Below are 19,924 nucleotides of genomic sequence, written 5' to 3'. Positions count from 1 at the left end.
GGTCCGTGCGCAGTGACGTTTCCAAAACGGGCTGGACTCTGAGGACAGATGATGGGGGTTATAGGCTACAGCGGTGCGGTGGATGTGGTTTTTCGTTAAGTGCTGCTGGCCCGGCTGACAGCTCCATGAGCGCGCCGTGGAAGTTTGGCTGAGGAGCTGCGCGCAGCATGGGCACCGGGGATTACATCTGCGTAACGCTGCGTGGTGGTGCGCCCTGGGGATTCACCCTGCGAGAGGGAGAAGGGGACACCTACAGACCTCTTCTAGTTTCCCAGGTATGTATGCGAGCGTGCGTGGGAGGATGTTTTAATACCACTTGAGCAGGGTCATGCCTGTCTAATCTAATGCTAGTGAGACTGCAACGATGGATAAACAGCCTAATGAAAGTTTGTGGACATGTTGTTGTTGAGATCCTGGAAAAGTTTCTGTTTCTTCAGAGTCACGACAGTTTTTTTTTAAGGTGAGAAATTCAGCAGGAAAACAGAAAAAAACAGAAAAACAGAGACTTTAAAAAGTCTGAAATTTGATGGGAGAGAGCTGTCTGCCGCTGCATTTTTGTGCGCGTTGGCTGTGTTTTGGTGAGAGATTCCTCGGCACCCTTATATGGTCAAGGCCACGACAGAGTGTGAAGCTCAGGGCAGTATGATCTGTTTTCAGTCACAAAGACTTTTTAAGCAAGAAAGCAAGTCCAGTAACCAGACTGAAGAGTGAAGGTATATGTGCATAACACCAAGGTGTTACGTTTTAGTATGAACAAAAAACAAGTGCGGCTAAAACTAAGAGGTTATCATGCAAATATCCCTTTCAAAAAGAATTCAAATAAGAGATAGAGAGGAGGACAGGCAAATTTGAAGTTTTGCTGTAAGAACGATTCAGCTTCGTGACATTTGTTTAGCCTGATAATAAGGTAATAAACCTTAGAGGTGCGGGGTTTTATCTGCTTAGAGGTAACTGCTGATGTAGCCACTTTCTGATGAGACGCAGAGGCCATTTTTTAACATACTGTAATGTAAATGTACACAGACAGATAATATATGTTGTACTCTTTAGGTTATTTCCTATTATTTGCTCGTCCGTCCATCACACGTTCTCATTTTGCAGCCAGTGATAATGGAAACCAGTTTAAAGCTTATTATGATACTTAAATTAGTATCATAATTAATTAGTCACTTTTAACAGCTTTACATATTATGCAAGTGTGGACAGCGTTGCATACAACAACTCACTCAAAAAAATTAATAATACAGTAAAAGCCATTGTACCAGCCAACTTAGTTTACTGCCTTCAAACGTTCAAATAAACAAGTAGATGGATGGAAAAAATGAAAGTTTAAGCTTAAGTGGAGCTTTTTTACTCTTTACCATAACCATAAATGAGCATCTTTGTGAGTGTAAGGATCACTGAAAGGCTGGATCACCTTAAACCAATCTGCCTTAAAGACATGGGATAGTGTTGCACACACTGTGATGCACAGTATTTGTGAAACCAGGTGCCGTTACCTTGACCAGCTGCTTAAGCTCTATATATGGTCTGTATGTTCCAAAGTGCTCAAGCTGCACACATTCCCCATCAACTTGTCAACAGAGTGCATGTAAAAATAAATTTAAAAAAACCATTCTTAAGCCACATTCCTGCGACATCGAAGCGCCACCGGGAGAAAGTTTTGGAGAATCCAAAAACCTCAGCAGATCATTTTCATGACAGATGTTTAGCATGTCTCCAACAAGTGAAGCCACATCTGTAAAGTTGCTTTCTGTCCTTTATATGATTAGTCTGATTAAATAGTATAGTGACACTTTTTCCTATGAAATGCCCCCCTCACGCAGGCCTGACACTCAGTGTCTGCCTAATGTCAGAATAAAAGCATCAGCAAAAGCACCTGAAGACAAATATCTTCTGTGGGCAATAAACAACTCTTAAATCTTGTTAGCTTTGAGTGAGAGAAATACCCCATAAAGTTTAGTAGACTGTATTGAGAAAAAAATTGCAAATATTGCACATAAGCTACTATATCCCCTCTCACAACTCTAAGCCAAAAACAGCACTTAACGTGAGGTAAAGCAAGCAAAGCTATTTATAAAGTTGCTCTCCCTTCGATGCCTCCTGAAGCTTTAATTTTCTCGTGAAACTGTGCTGCCTAATTTCAGCCATAAATGTGCTTTTTAAAGCATCCTTGCACCCAAAGTGTTCCCGTGTGTTAACAAACGGGTGCTGTGAATACATTGCGTTCAAGTATGGGCCTATTAATGTGAAGTAGCTACATATGCCCCAGTTTGGGACATCTGGGGTTGTGTGTGGGGGGGGTTCAGTTCCAGTCTGCCTCATCTGGAAGACATAACTCTAAACATACCTTTAAACTTTTCTTGTGAGTGAGCCAAGTCTGTTAGTCAGAAGTTACAAAAAGAGAAACAAACATACCGAGATCGTGACAAATGCTCTCGAGCTAGAGGCTCTCCCGCGTCTGATAAAAAAATGTGTGTTTTTTAATGCTTCTGCTGAATGTCGTGGACACCGTGTTTTGTTTCCTGGGGGAAAGTGATTGTTCAGTGTACTGACAAGCGACACAGAGTAAGGCGCTCTGTATCCCCTCTTAAAAGGTTCTGTCCATATAAGGGTGCTTGTATTTTTCTTCTTATTTGGAGTCCTGGCTTGAGTACAAAGTTGATGAGGTCACTTTATTTTTTTAAAGCTGCAGGAGCACGCTCAGTACAAAGCCGTGTCAAATTCACTAACACGCACCGAGGTGAAAAAGCTGCGTTTGCTCTGTGATGCAGAATGCATTCATATTAAACAGATATTCCAATACAAAAAATATAAAAATTAAAGAGAGTTTAAATCCCACCAGCCTGATCAGGAGACTTTTTGGCCTAATTACTAAGGTATTCCATCTCTGTATGTGAAATGTCAACATGCATCAGATCAGTTAAGGAGCACGCAGTGATAACTGTGATCTTCATGAAAGACTTTTAAAAGTTTGCACGAGTTTATTCTTACATACATGAACTAATCTGTTAGTCTGTTAAAGTATAAAAACTTTTATGAGTTGTTCTTTTGCCTTTTACAGAGCAAAGACGGCTTTTGTTGCTGATGCTTCGGCCCTAATAGTGCGCCACAGGAACCTCGTTAAGCTGCCAAGAAATGAGCCAATGAGCCGTTTCCTCAGTCATTCACTGCTGTTTTCCCAGACTAAGCAGAGTGATTCACAGCTCAGTCACTTATCTGAGTTTGGGCATTGTGTTGTGCAACAAGCCATCTCATTTCCAATCCTGGGAGAAAGCAGTGACCTTACGCGATGGCTGACCGGGCTTGTTTTCCTCTTTTCTGTTTCACATCATCTAAACAAATGAGGGCCAGTGCTCAAACAGCTTTGTATTTGCGGCATTCCTGCTCTTCGTCAACCCCCCAAAGTGTGTGGTGTTTAATTTGTGACAGAAAAAAAATATTCTTGGATGTTGCAATACTGTTTTTCTTGCTTTCTTCTAAAGTCGCTTTTATTGTGAAAGAGGTGATGTTTGTGTCAGAGTCCAGCTATTCCCCTCACATCAGTGCAAATGTGAGGGCAATATTAAAATAGCTGATTGTGCAATTGCGTGTGATGTTTGGAGTGGTGCACAGATATAGGTGGCGTGATGGTGCAGTGGTTAGGATTGTTGCTTTAGACCTTTTGGACCTTTCTGCGTGGAGTTTGCATGTCCTCCCCGTGTCTGCGTTGGTCCTCTTTGACTTCCTCCGACAGTCTGAAGGCATGCATAAGAATGAGTGTCTGCTTCTCAGCTGGGATAGGATAGGAAGAGACTCCTGCAACCTTCAACTGGTTGAGTTATAGATGATGGATGAATTAAATGTTGCTGTTCTTGGATAAATCATTTATTTATTTATTTATTTTAGTTTAATCTGAGTTTAAGGCTTATTTTACTGAGCAGGGCATTACTATGCACACACTGAAAAAGTGAACTTTCTGGGATTTACAGCCAGGTAATTAAAAAAAATAAAGTGAAACTGTATTTCATCTATTTTGTGCCCGCAGGACATCTTTAAGAATTATTTTAATTTCTGGAAAGCTGTTCAAAAAAGACATTAGGCAGTTTTTGGGAACTGATGTCATTCCAGATCCATTACTCCATACATTAGTCATACATCCAGATGATGTAACAAATGGAAAACTGTCGGGAATTCTGCTACTGATTGCAAATAAAACCCAATTACAGCTAAAAGCCATCTTTATTATAGAAAAAAATACTGCAGACTAGAGAAACGTCTACCAGTGACACAAACAATAACAGATTTATAGCTAGATCTTAAATGGGGGCTTAATTATTCTTTGCAAGAAAAAACATCAAAGCCAGAAATGAAGAATAATGATTTATGAATATTATAAGTTTAAAAAAAAAAAAAAAGTAATCTTCTTCCACATGTATGTATAATAAGTAATCTATATTCTATTTCAGTGCCTTCATTGGTGTGTTATGGCTTGGCATGCATGCACATGACAAAAAAACAAATGTATCTCTCCTCAAGACACATACAGCTCAAATGAAAGGAAATACAGTTATAATAAGAAATGATGCAAATTTAGAGGAAAGCTAAACTCTTGATAGCATAAATAACCTAACACAAAACAAGGGGAACATACAGGAGGGTCAAATATAAATCTTCCAGCATGGATTTAGTGCTAAATGTGAAACACCTGGAAAATATCTGCCTGTAATCTAAAAACAATAATTGCTCAAAGCTGTGAAAGGCAGGAACCACACGGAGGTAGGCAGAGACATCACCCGTTCCTGTATTTCCTGTGATTTTCTGTTAGGTTTAATGCACTTAAATAGCTCATTTGAAAAGTGGTTACCCAGACATTGTTACAGCCCCACATTAAAATAGTTATGTGGCCAATTATTTTGACAAGTTCCTCTCCATTTGAAGAAACCTACACAGCATTTATCTGCTATCCTCTCAAGGGCACTTAGTGCATATCTGAGGCTTTTCTTTGTAAGCTGTGCGGTAAACATTGGCGGACTGTGTATTTTTGAGTTGTGAGGAGAGACAACGACAAATCTTTCCCCTCCTTTTTTGGAGTGTGGACCGTTGCTGTGGCATCCCAGAAGTAACCGTCCTCCCTGTAGCGAGGTGCGAGTCCCAAAGGGACGGACACATTGGCTGCCATATAGGGCTTGTTTTGTTCGCTGTTTGCTCCGAAAAACTGGAGCGAGGATGGAAAGTTACCATCTCTATAATGGAACACCTGAAAGATATTTGTATGTATAACAAAGTAGGATCATTCTTGCATTATATTTAAATATAAGCAATGGGCAAAAGTAATGACATCCAAAGAAGAAAGACTACAACTGGTTTCATTGGGGAAAGTTTTAATAGCAAATATGTGAAATCAAAAATGGTGTACAAAGTAAAGGCAGGCTTTTTTGACTTTTGATTCCTTTCTATATTATGAAATCTCACTCAGAGGTTTTTCGCTTCCCCCCATCAGCTGTACAATGTGTGTGCATCTCCATCTAGTGATGAAGTTGTTTCACTGCAGCTATGCAGAACTGCCTCATTTGCAGTATGAAAGTCACAAAGTTTCAGGACACTTTTGTAAAGCATTGTTATTCTAAGACCAGAGGTATCAAACATATGGCCCGGGGGCCAGAACTGGCCTGGTAAAGTCTCCAATCTGGCCCACTGGACAGCTTTGGAAAATGAGTACATAGATCTTTACCTGTATTTTCAGGTTTTCCAACTTTTCTTACTACACCAAAGTAATTAAGTTATAGATAAACGATGACAAACTGTTGTTTTTTTACTATGTTTTTCACCAGCATTTGTTAATTAATGAAAACTTTATATTTTAGAATTACAGGATATTGAACAATGTCCTGGGCAATGAACTATCAGAACTTTTTTTTGTAATTTTACCCATTTATCAAGTTTCACTGGTCCACTCTGACCCACTTAAGATCAAAGCTGGCAGTATGTGGTACACAATGTAAAACGACTTTGACATTTTAGATGTTGCACAGCTTTATGTATTTTCATCCTAATAACACAGCATAGTGATTGTAAATAAGAGATTTTGGGGTTGATTTCCCACTAACGGGGTGGCTGCAGCTCAGGAAATAGAGCAGATTCTCTATTAATTGGAAAGTTGGTGGTTTGATAAATATCCTTGGGCAAGTTACAAATCCCCAAGTTGGTCTCTGATGCATCAATCCGAGTGTGAATGTTAGATAGAAAAGCACCACAGAAAAAAAAAAGGCTTGTGTGAATGAGACATGTTGTACAAGTGCTCAGGTAGAGCAGCTTGTCAGGAGATCATTTAAATCATTCAGCAGAGAGACATTCTGTAACAGTAGAAAATCATGGTGCCTTCCCTGTGTATTGATTTTGATGCCAGTATAAAGTTCTCTAAATCAATCCCTCAGGAAAATTAGCCAAAGACGCTTATTAAAAGCATAACTTTATCACTACCAGGGTTTATTTTTTTTATGGCATGTGGTCTTTAATCTAGAACTGACGAAGATAAAGCGTAAAGAAAAAGGAATCAACATTTTCAAACGGCTGCCAGTCTTAAGATATCTGAGAAACCTTCCTAAAGCTTTGTAATTGGGATACTGGCAAAATATCTTAACATAACTCCTGAAACCAAATCCTCTAATAGCATAGTACTACAGTAATAATTTATCCCCTTAGCTGTATGAGTGGCCTTTTGTGCTGAATTTATGAGGTATTTCTCCTTATTAAATCCTCTTATTAATGAACCATTTTATAGGCTCCAGGAACCAATTAGAAGAAAATGAAACCATCAGTCATTAGTCTAACTGTGTAAAGAGGTGCCCTTTAAATGGCTCTGCCCAGAGCTCGACTACAGCAATAATATGCAGCAGCACAGTCAAGATTCAAGGTAGAATTAATAGTTTTATTACTGAACACCTAGCCTATGTCAGTGTTTGTACATTTTGGTGCCAAATGTACATTACGTTAAGTTAAATTACGCTGCCGGCATGCTCTCTTCAGATCTCTAAAATGTTAACGGTCCAGTCTGAATTCCTCTGCACACTTTGGCTGGCTTGATCTTCACACTGGCTTTTACTGGACGTCCATTTTCACCTCGTGTTACGTGAAAAAGAGTTTTCTTATCTGATTTCCCAGAAAAAATATGAACTTGTGAAACTGTTTTCTGCTTTTTGACAGGTAATATTTCAAACATGACAACCGAGATTCGTGAATCTTAAACAGCAGATCTCACTCTTGGCAGGCCTTTATCTCATGTTATCCTTCTATTGCCTGATGCTGCACCCCGCTACGCTGTTTGTGAAGAAGTTACACATCAAACTGTGTTTTTTTTTTTTTCCTTTCTTTTCTGACTCCCAAATGTCTTCTGCAGGTAGAGGAGGGTGGTCGTGCCTCCCTGGCTGGAGTACAGGATGGAGATGAGGTGGTGTCAATCAACGGGGAGCCGTGTGCTGACCTCACCCTTTTACAAGCGTTTGCGCTAATCGACACATCAATCGACTGTCTGCAGCTGCTAGTCAGAAGGTAATGCAGCATGCCAGCCGCTGAACTGAGATCATATGAGACATGTGCGAAGCCTAGAAAACCCCGAGTTTCAGAAAACAAAGGCACAGGACCGTATTCATAGGATAACATGTAATAATGTGAAGTAGTAAAACACAAAATAATGTAGGTTTATCAGTTACACCGCAGAGCCTTTGCATTGTGACAACTGAGCCATGCAAACTGTAAGTCCTTGGTGACCACAGCAGCAGGGAAAACTGATCGTTCCACTGTTTTATTAGCATTTAGATAGCATGTAGCTTTATGACATGTGGCCTTTTTGCATACTTGAATGAACCCCTGTTTCTGTGATCATATCCAGCCACGTCTGCGTGTGTTGTAGCCTGTGCCTCGACCATGCTGAACCTACCAAGTGGCTTTGCCAAGGTGTTGCAGATTTGTGTGTCTGATTGGCATGCAGCTGCTCAGCCATTACTCAACTGGCAGTGCCAGTCTGTTTATCAGAGTGACATGTCCTCAGATAATCCCGCTTTCTCTTTAACAGGCCTTGACTGCTTGTTGTGTAGCTGCTTTAAAGGGAGATTCCGAGCAGATCGTCTCAACTTTGCTGTTTGACAGAAGTTGATTACATTTGGAGACAAGAGCTGGTCTTTAACGGCTAATTGACTTGAGCACAGTTGCTGTCATGCATAATGATGTTAGTTTATGCTGCTCCAAACTGACCTTGAAAGTCGAAATTAGGCAGATCGGTGTCTGAACGTAATTATTTTCCACTTCGGTGCCCTGACCTTTTCGATTCACTTTCTACATCGAGATTAAATCTCCTTGATTGCTTTGACAACTTCAGCGGAACAACGAGGGCTTCAATCCAGTGCTGAAATGCCTGCTTCTGTCGAGTGAACACCCCTGCATCTTGCTTAGAGGTGTAAATTGGGTGGGTTTTAGTCTATTTAGAGATTTAATTAAAACACGGGTCTAAAAGAAATCTGTCCAAGTTTTGACATTACTGGAAAACAGGAAGTGTACATTTCAAACTGTAGAAGAGGAAAAAATGTAACCAATAACATTTATCAATAAGTAATTGTTTTCATGTCTTCCCCCAAGTTCAGTTCATTTTAATAATGAAAAGAAAAAACACATTTACTCCGTCACTCATTGTTTATCTCGCCTTCTTCTTTTCTAAAGATACCACTCCATCACCACTGAAGACTATGAATCGGATGAAATGCACTGCAGTGAGAGGGCCTCTGCGGGTGAGACTTTAGAGAGCACCACCCTTCACATCTTCCCCCCAAAGCAAACATCCCAAATCCCAAATCCTGAATCCCCGGATGAGACCTACAGCAAAGAGTTTAATATCAACACAGAGTTTTCCAAGGAAGGCCAGCTGCTTTGCACTCAGCTACATATCCCCTCATCTAAGGAAGAAGATGATAAAGTACAGCGGTGCTTCTCACCCGGGGACATGGTGGAGCTCCAGGTGTCCCTGTCTGAGCAAACCTTGGATGATGTGGGCTGCGCCTCGCTCGGAAGTGCTCGTGGGATTGATGGGGACCTCTCAAACCGGGAGGGTGTGGAGGCTGTTCATATCACCAATGCCACCACCGCATCGCGCTCCGTCAGGGAGCCGCTAAGCCATCATGGAGTGGTTCTCAACTCCCCTTTAATGCTGGGGCAGGTGGAGGTCATTTTGGAGGCATCGGGAGTAGGGAGGGGCCTCCAGAGTGGAGGTGGCACTCGGGTAAGGGAAACAGTTGGTTCTCAAAGTGAAGGAGAAGAAGAGGACTGCAGTCCTGCAGAAGAGCAGGAGTCTGATTCTGAAGGAGTTCAACACAAACCCAACAAGCATCGGGCTAGGCATGCCAGTAAGTATATTTGGACTGGTTCCACCTGCACCAGTATTACCTTCGTGTGCATTCTTTCTGTGTGTGTGAGTGGGGATAACTGTCTTTTCTTTAAGAGGGGTAATCTTCAGCACTAAATTACATTTGTCAACATGTGTGCATTCCAAAGCCTGATGTCCAGTGTGTGTACGCCTCAAAATAGTCTCTCACTGCAACTGCAAGGGGGGTGGGGTGCTCATTCCTTTGAAAGGAAGGAGATGCATCCGGATCTAACCTGAATTATCTCAGAACCAAAGTTATAGTATTGCGGGTCGATCGAGCTTCTAACAAAGTCTTATCATATAAGAATTCACTATCACAAGAGAAAGATACAAAAAGAATGGATTGTATGTATGGGGGGGGGGAGCATCTGCACCCTATAAAACATTAAAACCATCCATTTAAAGAGAGGCAATGGTGAATATGGATACCGGGGCGTTCCTCTGAGCTGTGTAGAAGACATAAATATAACCCCAGCACGCTGACGATGCCTGCAGAAGTGGCCCTTTGACAGACACCAGCATGTGCTCCCCCAGACCCGTTACCTGATCCTTTCAAACTGAGTGCTTTAACTAAACTCAAAAAGTGAGTCTGTCGCTCACTCCCGCTGTCTCCTCCACCTTCAGGTTAGTCTTGCAAGAATATAAAAAAGTAAGCCCGCTGGTGTTATTGTGCGATTGCATTCGGCGCACATTCTCCGTGACTGTCGGATTGGACGAAATGTGATTTCAGAAGAAAACATTTTATTTTATTTTTTTTCTTTCAAGTAGACTGCGTGCCAACACACACAGAAGGATTGGTAAAGACGTTGCTGTCCTGGTGAATTTATTGCATGCATGCTAAAATAATCTTTCTTGCTTCCTATTCTTGGCTACTTTACAGGGTTGGATGAGTGATTGAGTGTACAAATGGGAATATTAGACATGGGTCGGAGAATTTCATTATTGCTTTATGGGCCAGTGTATTATGTTCAAGGGAATGAGCTCATTTGAATGATAAAATCACAGCTGGATAGTATGTAAGTATGTAAATGTAATGTGTGGACTGAGAAAATATGTAATGTATCATTTTTTTTGAGTGAATGAATCTGTAAATAGCTCAGTTTACAGTCTATTTGCTGAGCGTTTGGATCAGTTCAACCACAGAGCAAGCTGTATTATTAGTTTACTGTTATTTCTGTATCTGCTTTAGCTGTAAATGCTGGATGAGGTTAATATCAAAGTAACGTTACAAGATGAAACTGCTTCGTGGCTTGCTTATTTTAACCTCCTAAGACCCAAACTCTTCCACGGCATGCATTTTTAATTTCTCTTTGATATTTGGGCATATTGGGGCCAGATGAACGTAAAAACAAAGAATTACCAGATTTATTTTTTTTACCTTATTTTTGTTTTTATGAAAAATAAGAGCCACATATACGGATATTTGTTTAAAATTTTGATAGAACAGTAGCAGTATAATGTCCTCGTAAGTGGATATCAGGCCCATGTAGAGCAAAATTGAGTATTTTGGTCTAAATAACCCAAAATGTGATGTCCACATATGTGGACGCCAGGTCCTAGGAGGTTAAAGGTGAATTGTATCTTCTGTCTCCACATAACTTCTCCAGGCAGCTTTGATGAGAGCAAAACTAAACAGCATTTGATATAAAAATATTAACTACAGTCACGTGTTTAGTGCAGTTTGTAAAGCCTCTTTAAAGTCTCTTGTTCAAAATCTTTACGAACTGTTTATTTTTTTAAGTAAATTCAGATGAACAGATTAAATGTTTTTATGATTGTAATTCTTTAAGGTTTTAGTACCATTAAATTGGATTCATTTTGGCCATTTTTTAAACACAACTGTCTCTCTTTTCCTTCTCTGTTAAGGGCTCAGGCGCAACGAGAGCATTTCAGAGAAACAGCTAAAGGAAGCCAAGTCCAAATGTAAACGAATTGCCCTTCTTCTTACGGCTGCTCCGACCAACCCCAATAACAAGGGGCTGTTGATGTTCAAGAAGCATCGTCAGAGAGCTAAGAAATTCACGCTCGTGAGCTACGGCACAGGAGAAGACGAGCCAGAGTACAGCGACGAGGAGTACGAGGAAAATCCAGACAGCAGACAAGAAACCTCTGCTCCACAATTTATCCTTGTGGCCCCAAACGACTCTGACATAGATAAGCCTTTTCTCACTAGCACCCACAGTGGCAAAAGTGTGCTAACTTTTACCTTGGACAAGGGTCTTCTTGAAATCGAAAGGAATTTGAAGAACCAAGCAGAGATGGAATCTTTGCCTGAAACCAAAGGCAAGGGTGCGCTGATGTTTGCCCAGCGTCGCCAGAGGATGGATGAGATTTCTGCCGAACACGAGGAGCTTAGGCGCCAAGGGATCCCCGTTGAAGCAGTGCAAGAGGCTAAAAATAAAATAGTGGAGCATTCCTACATGCAGTCGGCTGCAGAAGGCCGCAGTTACATGGATGTAAACGTGCACCAGCAAACCCAGCAACAGTACCAGCAGTTTCAAGAGCAACAGTACTATGAGCAACAGCAGAACTACCAACAACAACAACAATATCAGCAACAATATCAGCAGCAATATCAGCAACAGCAATATGAGCAAAGTCACTATCAGCAACAGCAAATGTATCACCAGCAGCAAGAATATCATCAGGAGCAACAAAAAATGCAGCAGTATTCAGCAACTGTCAATGGCACTGTCCAACATCAAACAAATGAAATGCAGAGCTCTTTCAGCAATCGTACTGCAAAGCCTTTCTCAGCAGACAACATGGCGGCCACCCCTTATTCTCACGCAATGAGTGGGACCAATCAAGATTCTGTGAGTCAAGGAGAGCAGATTGCTTCCCGTGATGAGCGCATTTCTACTCCTGCAATCAGGACGGGACTTTTGTTGGATTCAAGGAAAAAGAATGCAGCCAAGCCTATGTTCACATTTAAGGAAGCCCCAAAAGTATCCCCAAACCCAGCATTGCTGAACCTCCTAAACAAAGGTGATAAAAAGCCCGGGTTTGAATCAGGACCTGAGGATGATTATCTTAGTCTTGGAGCCGAGGCTTGTAATTTTCTTCAGTCTCAGCGAGTCAAACACAAGATTCCTCCACCAGTTGCCCCAAAGCCTGTGATCAATCCCACATCACCTCCTTGGTCCTCACAGATAGAAGCAACCAACCAGGAGATGCCTCAGTGTGCTGAAAATAGTCTATCCACACCTGCTGCAGCCCCCACCGCAGAGACTACTCCTGCTCCAGAACTAGAGCCAACCCCTGCACCTGCCCCTGAGTCTTATCCCCCTGCTGCACCCCAGGAGAATCCTGGCAGTACCAACAAAGAGGAACAGCACACATGGCCGCTCCCAGAACCCGAATCTCAACAACAGCCCACACAAGCTGTAGCTCAAGAGGCAAATGGTCATATGAATTCTACGCTGCAGTCTGAGTCGTCTGCTGTGACTACCTGGGGTGCAGCTCAAACACAAATGCAACAACAGTTATCTTCAAGTTCTTGGCATTCAGCTCAAGTGCAGCCCTCAGAACCACCTCCAAGACAGTCCTCACCTCACCCACCTTGGGTATCACATCAGCCTACTCAGAACCAGGCACAGCAACCTCCCACAAGTACTTGGACCCCTCAAATTCAGCAGTCCTGGACGCAGCCTCCAGAGCAATCACAAGCCCAAGCACATGTTCAGCCATCCTGGGCCCAGTCACGAGAGCAACCTCAGTCTCAGCCGCAGGTTCACCCACCTTGGGCACACTCTACTGAGCAGCCACATCTACAGAAAATGCAGCCCAACTGGAGTCAAGCCCAAGAACAAATGCAGCCACAACAACAGCACCAATGGACACAGCCATCACAAACAGACTCTCAACATCAACCACCATGGATGCAACAACCTCATAAAAAATCCCAAGCACAAACTCCTTGGGTTCAAGGGGTACAACCAGAATCCCAGCCACAACCACCATGGGTTCAGCAAGCACAACATCAGGCTCCTCCACAATTATGGCCACAGACTGAAGCACCAGGTCAGTCTCAACCACCTTGGGTATCAGCTCAACCACAACAGCAACAGCTACCTTCAGTGAATGCATGGGCCCCATCACAAACTCAACCCCAAGCTCAGCCACCCTGGATCCAAGTCGCTCAACCACAACCTCAAGCACAGCCTCAAGCCAATTTAAATCCATGGGCGCCAGTACCTGCCCAGACTCAGTCTCAGCCTCCATGGGCTCAACACCCCCCAGAGCACGGTCAACACCACATAAGTTCTTGGACTCAAGAGCAGGATCAGGCCCACCATCAGTCTCCATGGGCTCAACCTGTTCCAGCCCAGCCAGCACCACAGCCAAAGTGGCAACAGCCTACATCAAAGAGTCCACCACAACCACCAATAAACACATGGCAACCAGCTCAGACACAGCCTCAGACACCTGTGAATGCCTGGACTCCACAATCACAGCAAAAACCTGTGAATATTTCCACACTGACAGTGAACACTCGCCCCTCTCCAAAACCTTGGCAACCACCACAAAATGTTCCACAAAGCCGATCCCCTCCTACTCCGCCACAGCGAATGCACTCTTTCACTATTGGCCAAAGAGTTTCATCGCCCATCAACCCAATGGCCACTGTCTTAAACCCATCATCCCAGGGTTCAGCATTTGAGATGCCAGCTGTTAAAGGAAAAGGAGCTGATATGTTTGCAAAGAGGCAGTCTCGAATGGAGAAGTATATCGTGGACTCTGAGACGGTGGAAGCAAATAAGGCAAGCAGGTCAACATCACCAGCAGCTTCCTTACCGAATGAGTGGAAATACACTCCCAATGTACGTGCTCCACCTACACGTGCATATAACCCTATTCAATCACCTTTTTATCCCCCAGCAGCAACAAAGCAACCCCCTTCAAGTAGCCCCTCAACCAAAGCAAAGAAAAAAGACAAAGCGAAACAGATGCCTGCTCCTAAACCTCTTAATGTAATAGATGTCATGAAACATCAACCCTATCAACTAAATTCCTCACTCTTTATCTATGGTCCAGCAGCAGAGGCCACCAAGCCTTCCGCACCTAAGACCAGCTGTTCGCCTCCTAATCCACCTGATGATAACCAACCAATCAGATATGAGCAAATGCCCCTGGTCCAGCCTGCTGGACCATTTGGTGCCCCATACCCCCAACAAACCTATGAGATGCCAATGCAGCCTGTGATGCACGATAGCCAGTATCAGCAGATCCAACCAAATGTTTATCCCCCCTCTAATCCTTATCAGCAACCTCCTAGTTGTCCATACCAGCAAGTATATAACCAACAGTATCAACAACCTGCTCCACCTGCTTATCATCCCCAAGCCCCTCAGTCTCCAAACTCTCCCTACCAACACTCGGTACAAGCTGGTTACCAGCCAGCCAATAGCCCTCCCTATCTGGCAGCTCCTTCAGTGCCCTACCAGCCACAGCCTCTTAGTAGCTATATTGCTCCCAGTTTCCCTGTGGCTGCTAGGCCTGAGTCTGCATCTGGTGGTAACCCTGGAGTGGCTCCCAAGCCTAAGTTTACAGCTAATAAGAGTTCAGCTCAGGTGTGGAAGCCTGCAGCAGTTGATAAAGAGTGATTCTTGTAGAATCATGACTTATTTGACGTCTGCTTGAATTAAAGGTTTTGTGCCCCGCCACATGGACTATTTTCCTTACCAGCTCTATTTATTGTCATAGTGCAGAACCTACTAGTCTAAAAGTTCATGGAGCTAATGAAAAAAGGAATATCTATAAAATTAAGAATATAAGGATAGACTTACATCCTATTTTAATAGAATTTTAGTATATCTTATCAGACGCAGCATAGTCATAATAATTGTAAACATATTTTATTAGGCAAAAGTAATAAATGTAAATTCATTACATTTTATGCAAAAGAATTGTGTGATTAATAAGAATGTAGGGGAGCCTAATGCTCAGTGTGAAGTGAAAGAAAAGGGTGCGAGAAAAAGATTCAGTGGAACTGGATAAGTCAAGACAGGTTGATGTTTTTAAAGGGGAAAATGATAAATGTTCTTAATATTACAAATTATTACATTTTAAAAAGACCAAAAAAAGTTTTTAAGCAAATACTAAAAGTATTTGTATGTGGGTAAGTGAAAAGGATGGGGCCTGTAGCCTGTAATAATATCAAGCAGAAGGCTTAATGTGTAACGTCAGATGTTGAGTACGGAGATTATGTAACAGCAGTGGGATTTTAGGCTATTCTAGGCCAAATAACACGGCAGACAGACTTGTGACAACTAACACTGTTTTCCTTAAACATAAAATGTGCTATACTTCTTTTTCCCCAGTACTTTCCCCAATTCCTTTTTGGTAGGACCTACTTAAGTGTGTTGGGTTTTATTTAAAGCTCTCTACCAGCTGTTGCGTCATGTTAGACACTATATTTAAAGTCCCTCATGAGACAAGATTCTGAGGTCCAGAGAGTAGGCTTAAATTTCAACTTAAGCCAGTGAAAGCTACCAACTTCCAGACTGCCATAGTATTTTTCCTGATAAGAGACAGTTATGTAATGTCTATCACTCATAGATTTACCCATTATGTATCTGTTCCTTGTTTTGATATGTGAACAGATGATACATGATCTAGAAAGGAAGAGTTATTGAAAGGATAACCAGCCTGGTAATGCTCACAAGTTGATTTTTGGTACAGGGTCGCTTCTTTGGTTCTCTGTGTTCTTTTCTTTTTGTGTCTGTGTGTTTCTCTTCATAGTGCACTTTCTGTATGATTCACTGCAGTGCCATTAAACTGTCTTTTATCTTTGTTTGGTTTCCTTTTCTTTTGTCCTCTGAACATGCTTTTAGGGTTTCTTCTATTTTTAGTCTCTTTGCTGTTGTCTTGCTGAATTTCACCACTTCTCCACTTTCACTATAAATACTGTCCTTATTGACCTTGTCAACAAAAAGAAAAATCTGTCACAAATTAGTCCGTACCACAGCATCTGGTGGTTCCATTTTCAAGAGTTATCAGCAAGGTGCACCTAATTATCCAAATCACCTCCTTTTTGTAAAAAATAAAATAAAATAAAGAAAGAGAGAGTTTAGAAACTTGAGATGCACATTCCTGCAGAATGACCATGTGATGATGCATTTACGAAGAGTATTATTAGAGCTGTGACTTCACCGGATAATTATGGTCAAGTGAGTGAGCACAGCTGAAATATATATCCATGTTGCATCATGGATTTTGAAAAAGAGCAGATATATGTTGAATGAAAGTATTAGTATCATTTCATAATCTTAGTTAGCGGATTTTACCGACTATTTCTGAAGGGAATTGATCCCCATGCCGATTCATTTATCTTCAATCTGCAATCAAAAGACAATAAAAGAGAGACAGCAAATGTTTACTCTTGCTTTAGAGCCCACACATTAATGCCCTGTAGTGCTAATACACCAAGCTTTGACACCTTTTGCTTCATATTATTTCTGTTTTAATAAGAAAAATACAAGATAAATATTGTATTTATGCCCTAAATCAAACCTTAGCCAAACCATAAATCAGGATGTAACATTCCTGCATTTAAAGACTGTTTTGAACATCTGTCTTAAAATGTAAGGAGCCCAGCTGTTACGCTCGTTTTCTGAGCATGTTAAATCTGGCAGAAATGGCACATAGAAGGACATAAACCATGTGCAAATGGGCTATCGGTCTCCTTCAGCAAAGTAAAAATATGACCTACTGATCTGTTCATATATTCTTGTGCCCAGGACCCCCACTCCTGTGGGCATTTTAAGCCTACCGCATACCTGAGCAGCAGAGACTTTATTCCCCTTGACTGATTTAGCATTTATCTCTGCACGCTCTTCTTCTCTCTTCTTAAATTTGTGCCATATTTTATCAGCTGACAGTGCACATCACTCACCAGATGATGGCAGCACTGGCTTTTCTGCTTATCCACCATACATAACAGGAGGCATTGGATGAGATTATGTGCAGTATAGCTGTGTTTTCACCCCACATAACCCTCTGCAGCACCGGTCTCATTATTCTTTCAAACTGTTGCTGTTTAGCAAACTATATTAAGTGGAAATGAGCCGAATGTGGCTTATACTTCCAGAAGGTTATGCACTTTCATGTGCCAGTTGCTCTGATTAATAAGCGGGACAATGTGTTTAGACAAATGCTAGTGCAGTTTAATTCACTGGCTGCAGTATGACATGTCCTAGAACTCTTTTACACACATACACATACCCCCTGTGAATAAGAGAGTGACTGATCTTCTATACACAAGTAAATTATACATGTATTACTGCATTTAAAAGAAATAATCCTGGCAGGGAGCTACTCTGCATCTCACTCTTATCCAAGCTAATTTGATTTGGCCAAAGAGCCAAACACAAATGAACCCTTACTAAAATAAAGATGTCTGGATTCTTCTTTACAGGCCCCTGGCAGGAGCTACTCCCTTTCTCCACCAGCCAGAGTACAGTTCACGGGCCAGAAGTCAGCTTCAACTTCTTCCTCCCCAAAGCCCCCAGCACTGGGCTCCACAACTCCCTCGGCAAGGCAGACATGCTGGATGGAAAAAAGCCAAAAGCTCCTCACACCATGGGAGGCTGCCTCCCGGCATCCCATGGGCCTGGTAGATGAAGCTTTTGCTTTCCAGAGCCTCCAGCAAACCCTTGCCTCGAATGTGCGCTTGGCAGCCCAGCGCAAAATCTTGCCTGAGCCGCCAGCAGAGTGGAAAGCCAGGGTTTCTTACCAAGCACCGCAGAAAACAGGCAGCCAGACTTGGAGCCAAAGCCAGAGCCTGAGTCGAGCTTCGCTCCCATCGTTTGTGTCGCCAGTAAGGAGCTCTATCTCCACCACAGTTAGTCATGCCGGTTACAGGTCCCTGCCCAGACAGTGGCAGCCTCAGAAATCTGTGACAGAGGCTAACCCGAGGCCCTCGGTGTCTTCATATGAGTCTAAGAGCCCTTTCGGAAAGCAAACTTACAAGTCTGTGTACACCAGCAACACTTGGAGCTGGAGGCGGTAGACTACAGTTCAGCCTGTGCGGTCTTTAATGAGTCAAATCTCATTTATTCTGAGTTTCGTAATACATTCACATGCAGTCAGGAAATAAAAAACAACAGCTTGTTAGAAAGGACAGAAAGTTAACTGCTAGAGAACCTTTTAATACATTCTATTGTTAGATATTTGAAAAGATGTGGGAAAAATGGATGGCAAACACACTGATGTGGAAGACTAGTTGATTAGATAAAGAGATGAGTACGTTGTTTAGAGAGAGTGCATCAATATCTTTGGTGGAAAAAGCATTTGATTGCATATGTGGACTTATCTGTGATTGGAAAAAAAAAAGACACCTGTCATTTTGTAGGTTTTAAGTGAAGATTGTTTCTTGAGTTGTTCTTGAGCTTGTGGATTTCCAGCAATCTGAGTTTGATATTTTGCTGTGGATGCATGCATCTGCCATGTAGGTTGCTACCATGGGTGTACACTTTTCTTTTTTTTCTTTTTTCTTTTGCTTGTTTTGCAAAATCCATGCAGGATTTGTGGTGTCCTCTGATAAGAAAATGATTCAAGTGCTAGAATGCAATTACCTTGGGAAAAGGTGCCATAACCTGTGATGTCGTTGGTGCACAATAGGTGTATTTTCAGTAATGCATTGGTATGTGGCCATTACCCTGGTTCTGCCAGAGGTTTCTTCCTGTTAAAAGGGAGTTTTTCGTTCCCAATGTCACCAAGTGCTTGCTCAAAGAGAGTCGTTTGATTGTTGGGATTTTCTCTGTATTATTGTAGGGTCTTTACCTTTCAGTATAAAGTGCTTTGGGGCAACTGTTTTTGTGATTTGGTGCTATATCATTAAAATAGAATTGAATAGACATTTCAACTGTCTAGCATCACATACATAACAGTATATACTGTATAGGAGACAATCAAATGCAGTATGTAAAACGACTGACAACTTTTTGTTGGGAGTGAATTTCATCGATCGCTTCATACCAATGAAATCTAATCAACACTACAAAAAAGATTTTTGTTTAGTTTATGGAAGGTTTAGTGCTGCCAGGGCGATTACTTACACTGTGCAATTGGCTTGTGGCTTATTTCTAGTTTGGGCTTTTGCTATCGACTTGTAATCATCTCCAAATGTTAAAGCTACGTTGGTGTTTCCACAGAGTGCGCATAATGTCCTAATGCGATTCTCACTGAGCAACCTCATAAATGCAAATAAGATTTATTACACAGTGTTGTGTTTTATGCAGATGTACTATAGTGTAGTGTAACAATCTCAGATTGTTTTACTGTATCACTTCCATTCAAACAACACATATTATGGTCGTAATACAATACAGCAGTCCATTTCATGTAGAGCATTCTATAAAATAAATGCAGTGAAATATCACAATTTAAGACGTTGCCCTTTTGTGCTCTTTGCTGTCTATTCCCATCTTGTGCTCGGGGCCATTTGTTGCTTGCTGTGCCATCCCGTGAAGCTTTTTGCAAGATGTGTTGTCTCAAATGGTCACTCCATATACAGCACGGGGAGTT

General features: G+C 41.9%; 1 protein-coding gene across 3 annotated transcripts; it reads left to right on the top strand.

Annotated features, from left to right (window-relative positions):
* Window positions 1-53: 53 nt before the first annotated feature.
* On the top strand, window positions 54-19,781 carry synpo2a (synaptopodin 2a). Of its 3 annotated transcripts, none has more exons than XM_086283404.1 (5): window positions 54-275; window positions 7,379-7,530; window positions 8,695-9,374; window positions 11,261-14,157; window positions 17,814-19,781. In XM_086283404.1, exons 1-5 carry the CDS (start codon window positions 168-170, stop codon window positions 18,405-18,407), a joined length of 4,431 nt encoding a protein of 1,476 aa, XP_086139530.1. In that variant the 5' UTR covers window positions 54-167; the 3' UTR covers window positions 18,408-19,781. The 3 variants fall into 3 exon arrangements, with proteins under 3 accessions (XP_086139530.1, XP_086139522.1, XP_086139514.1); XM_086283396.1 differs by having other exon boundaries at window positions 11,261-14,217; XM_086283388.1 differs by lacking the exon at window positions 17,814-19,781 and having other exon boundaries at window positions 11,261-16,190.
* Window positions 19,782-19,924: the final 143 nt, after the last annotated feature.

Source organism: Aulonocara sp. 'chitande type north' Nkhata Bay, linkage group LG3, assembly GCF_057382095.1.
Source record: "Aulonocara sp. 'chitande type north' Nkhata Bay isolate Kocher_YH1m ecotype deep benthic linkage group LG3, A_spYH_male_GT1.1, whole genome shotgun sequence".
Lineage (NCBI taxonomy): Eukaryota > Metazoa > Chordata > Actinopteri > Cichliformes > Cichlidae > Aulonocara > Aulonocara sp. 'chitande type north' Nkhata Bay.
The sequence above is the reverse complement of the archived record's forward strand: the minus strand, read 5'-3'. Positions and strand labels throughout refer to the sequence as shown.

Coding starts and splice junctions, on each gene's coding strand:
- synpo2a (XM_086283388.1), top strand. CDS start 168: ATGGGCACCGGGGATTACATCTGCGTAACGCTGCGTGGTGGTGCGCCC. Junction 276..7,378: donor GACCTCTTCTAGTTTCCCAG/GTATGTATGCGA, acceptor TGTCTTCTGCAG/GTAGAGGAGGGTGGTCGTGC. Junction 9,375..11,260: donor GCATCGGGCTAGGCATGCCA/GTAAGTATATTT, acceptor TTCTCTGTTAAG/GGCTCAGGCGCAACGAGAGC.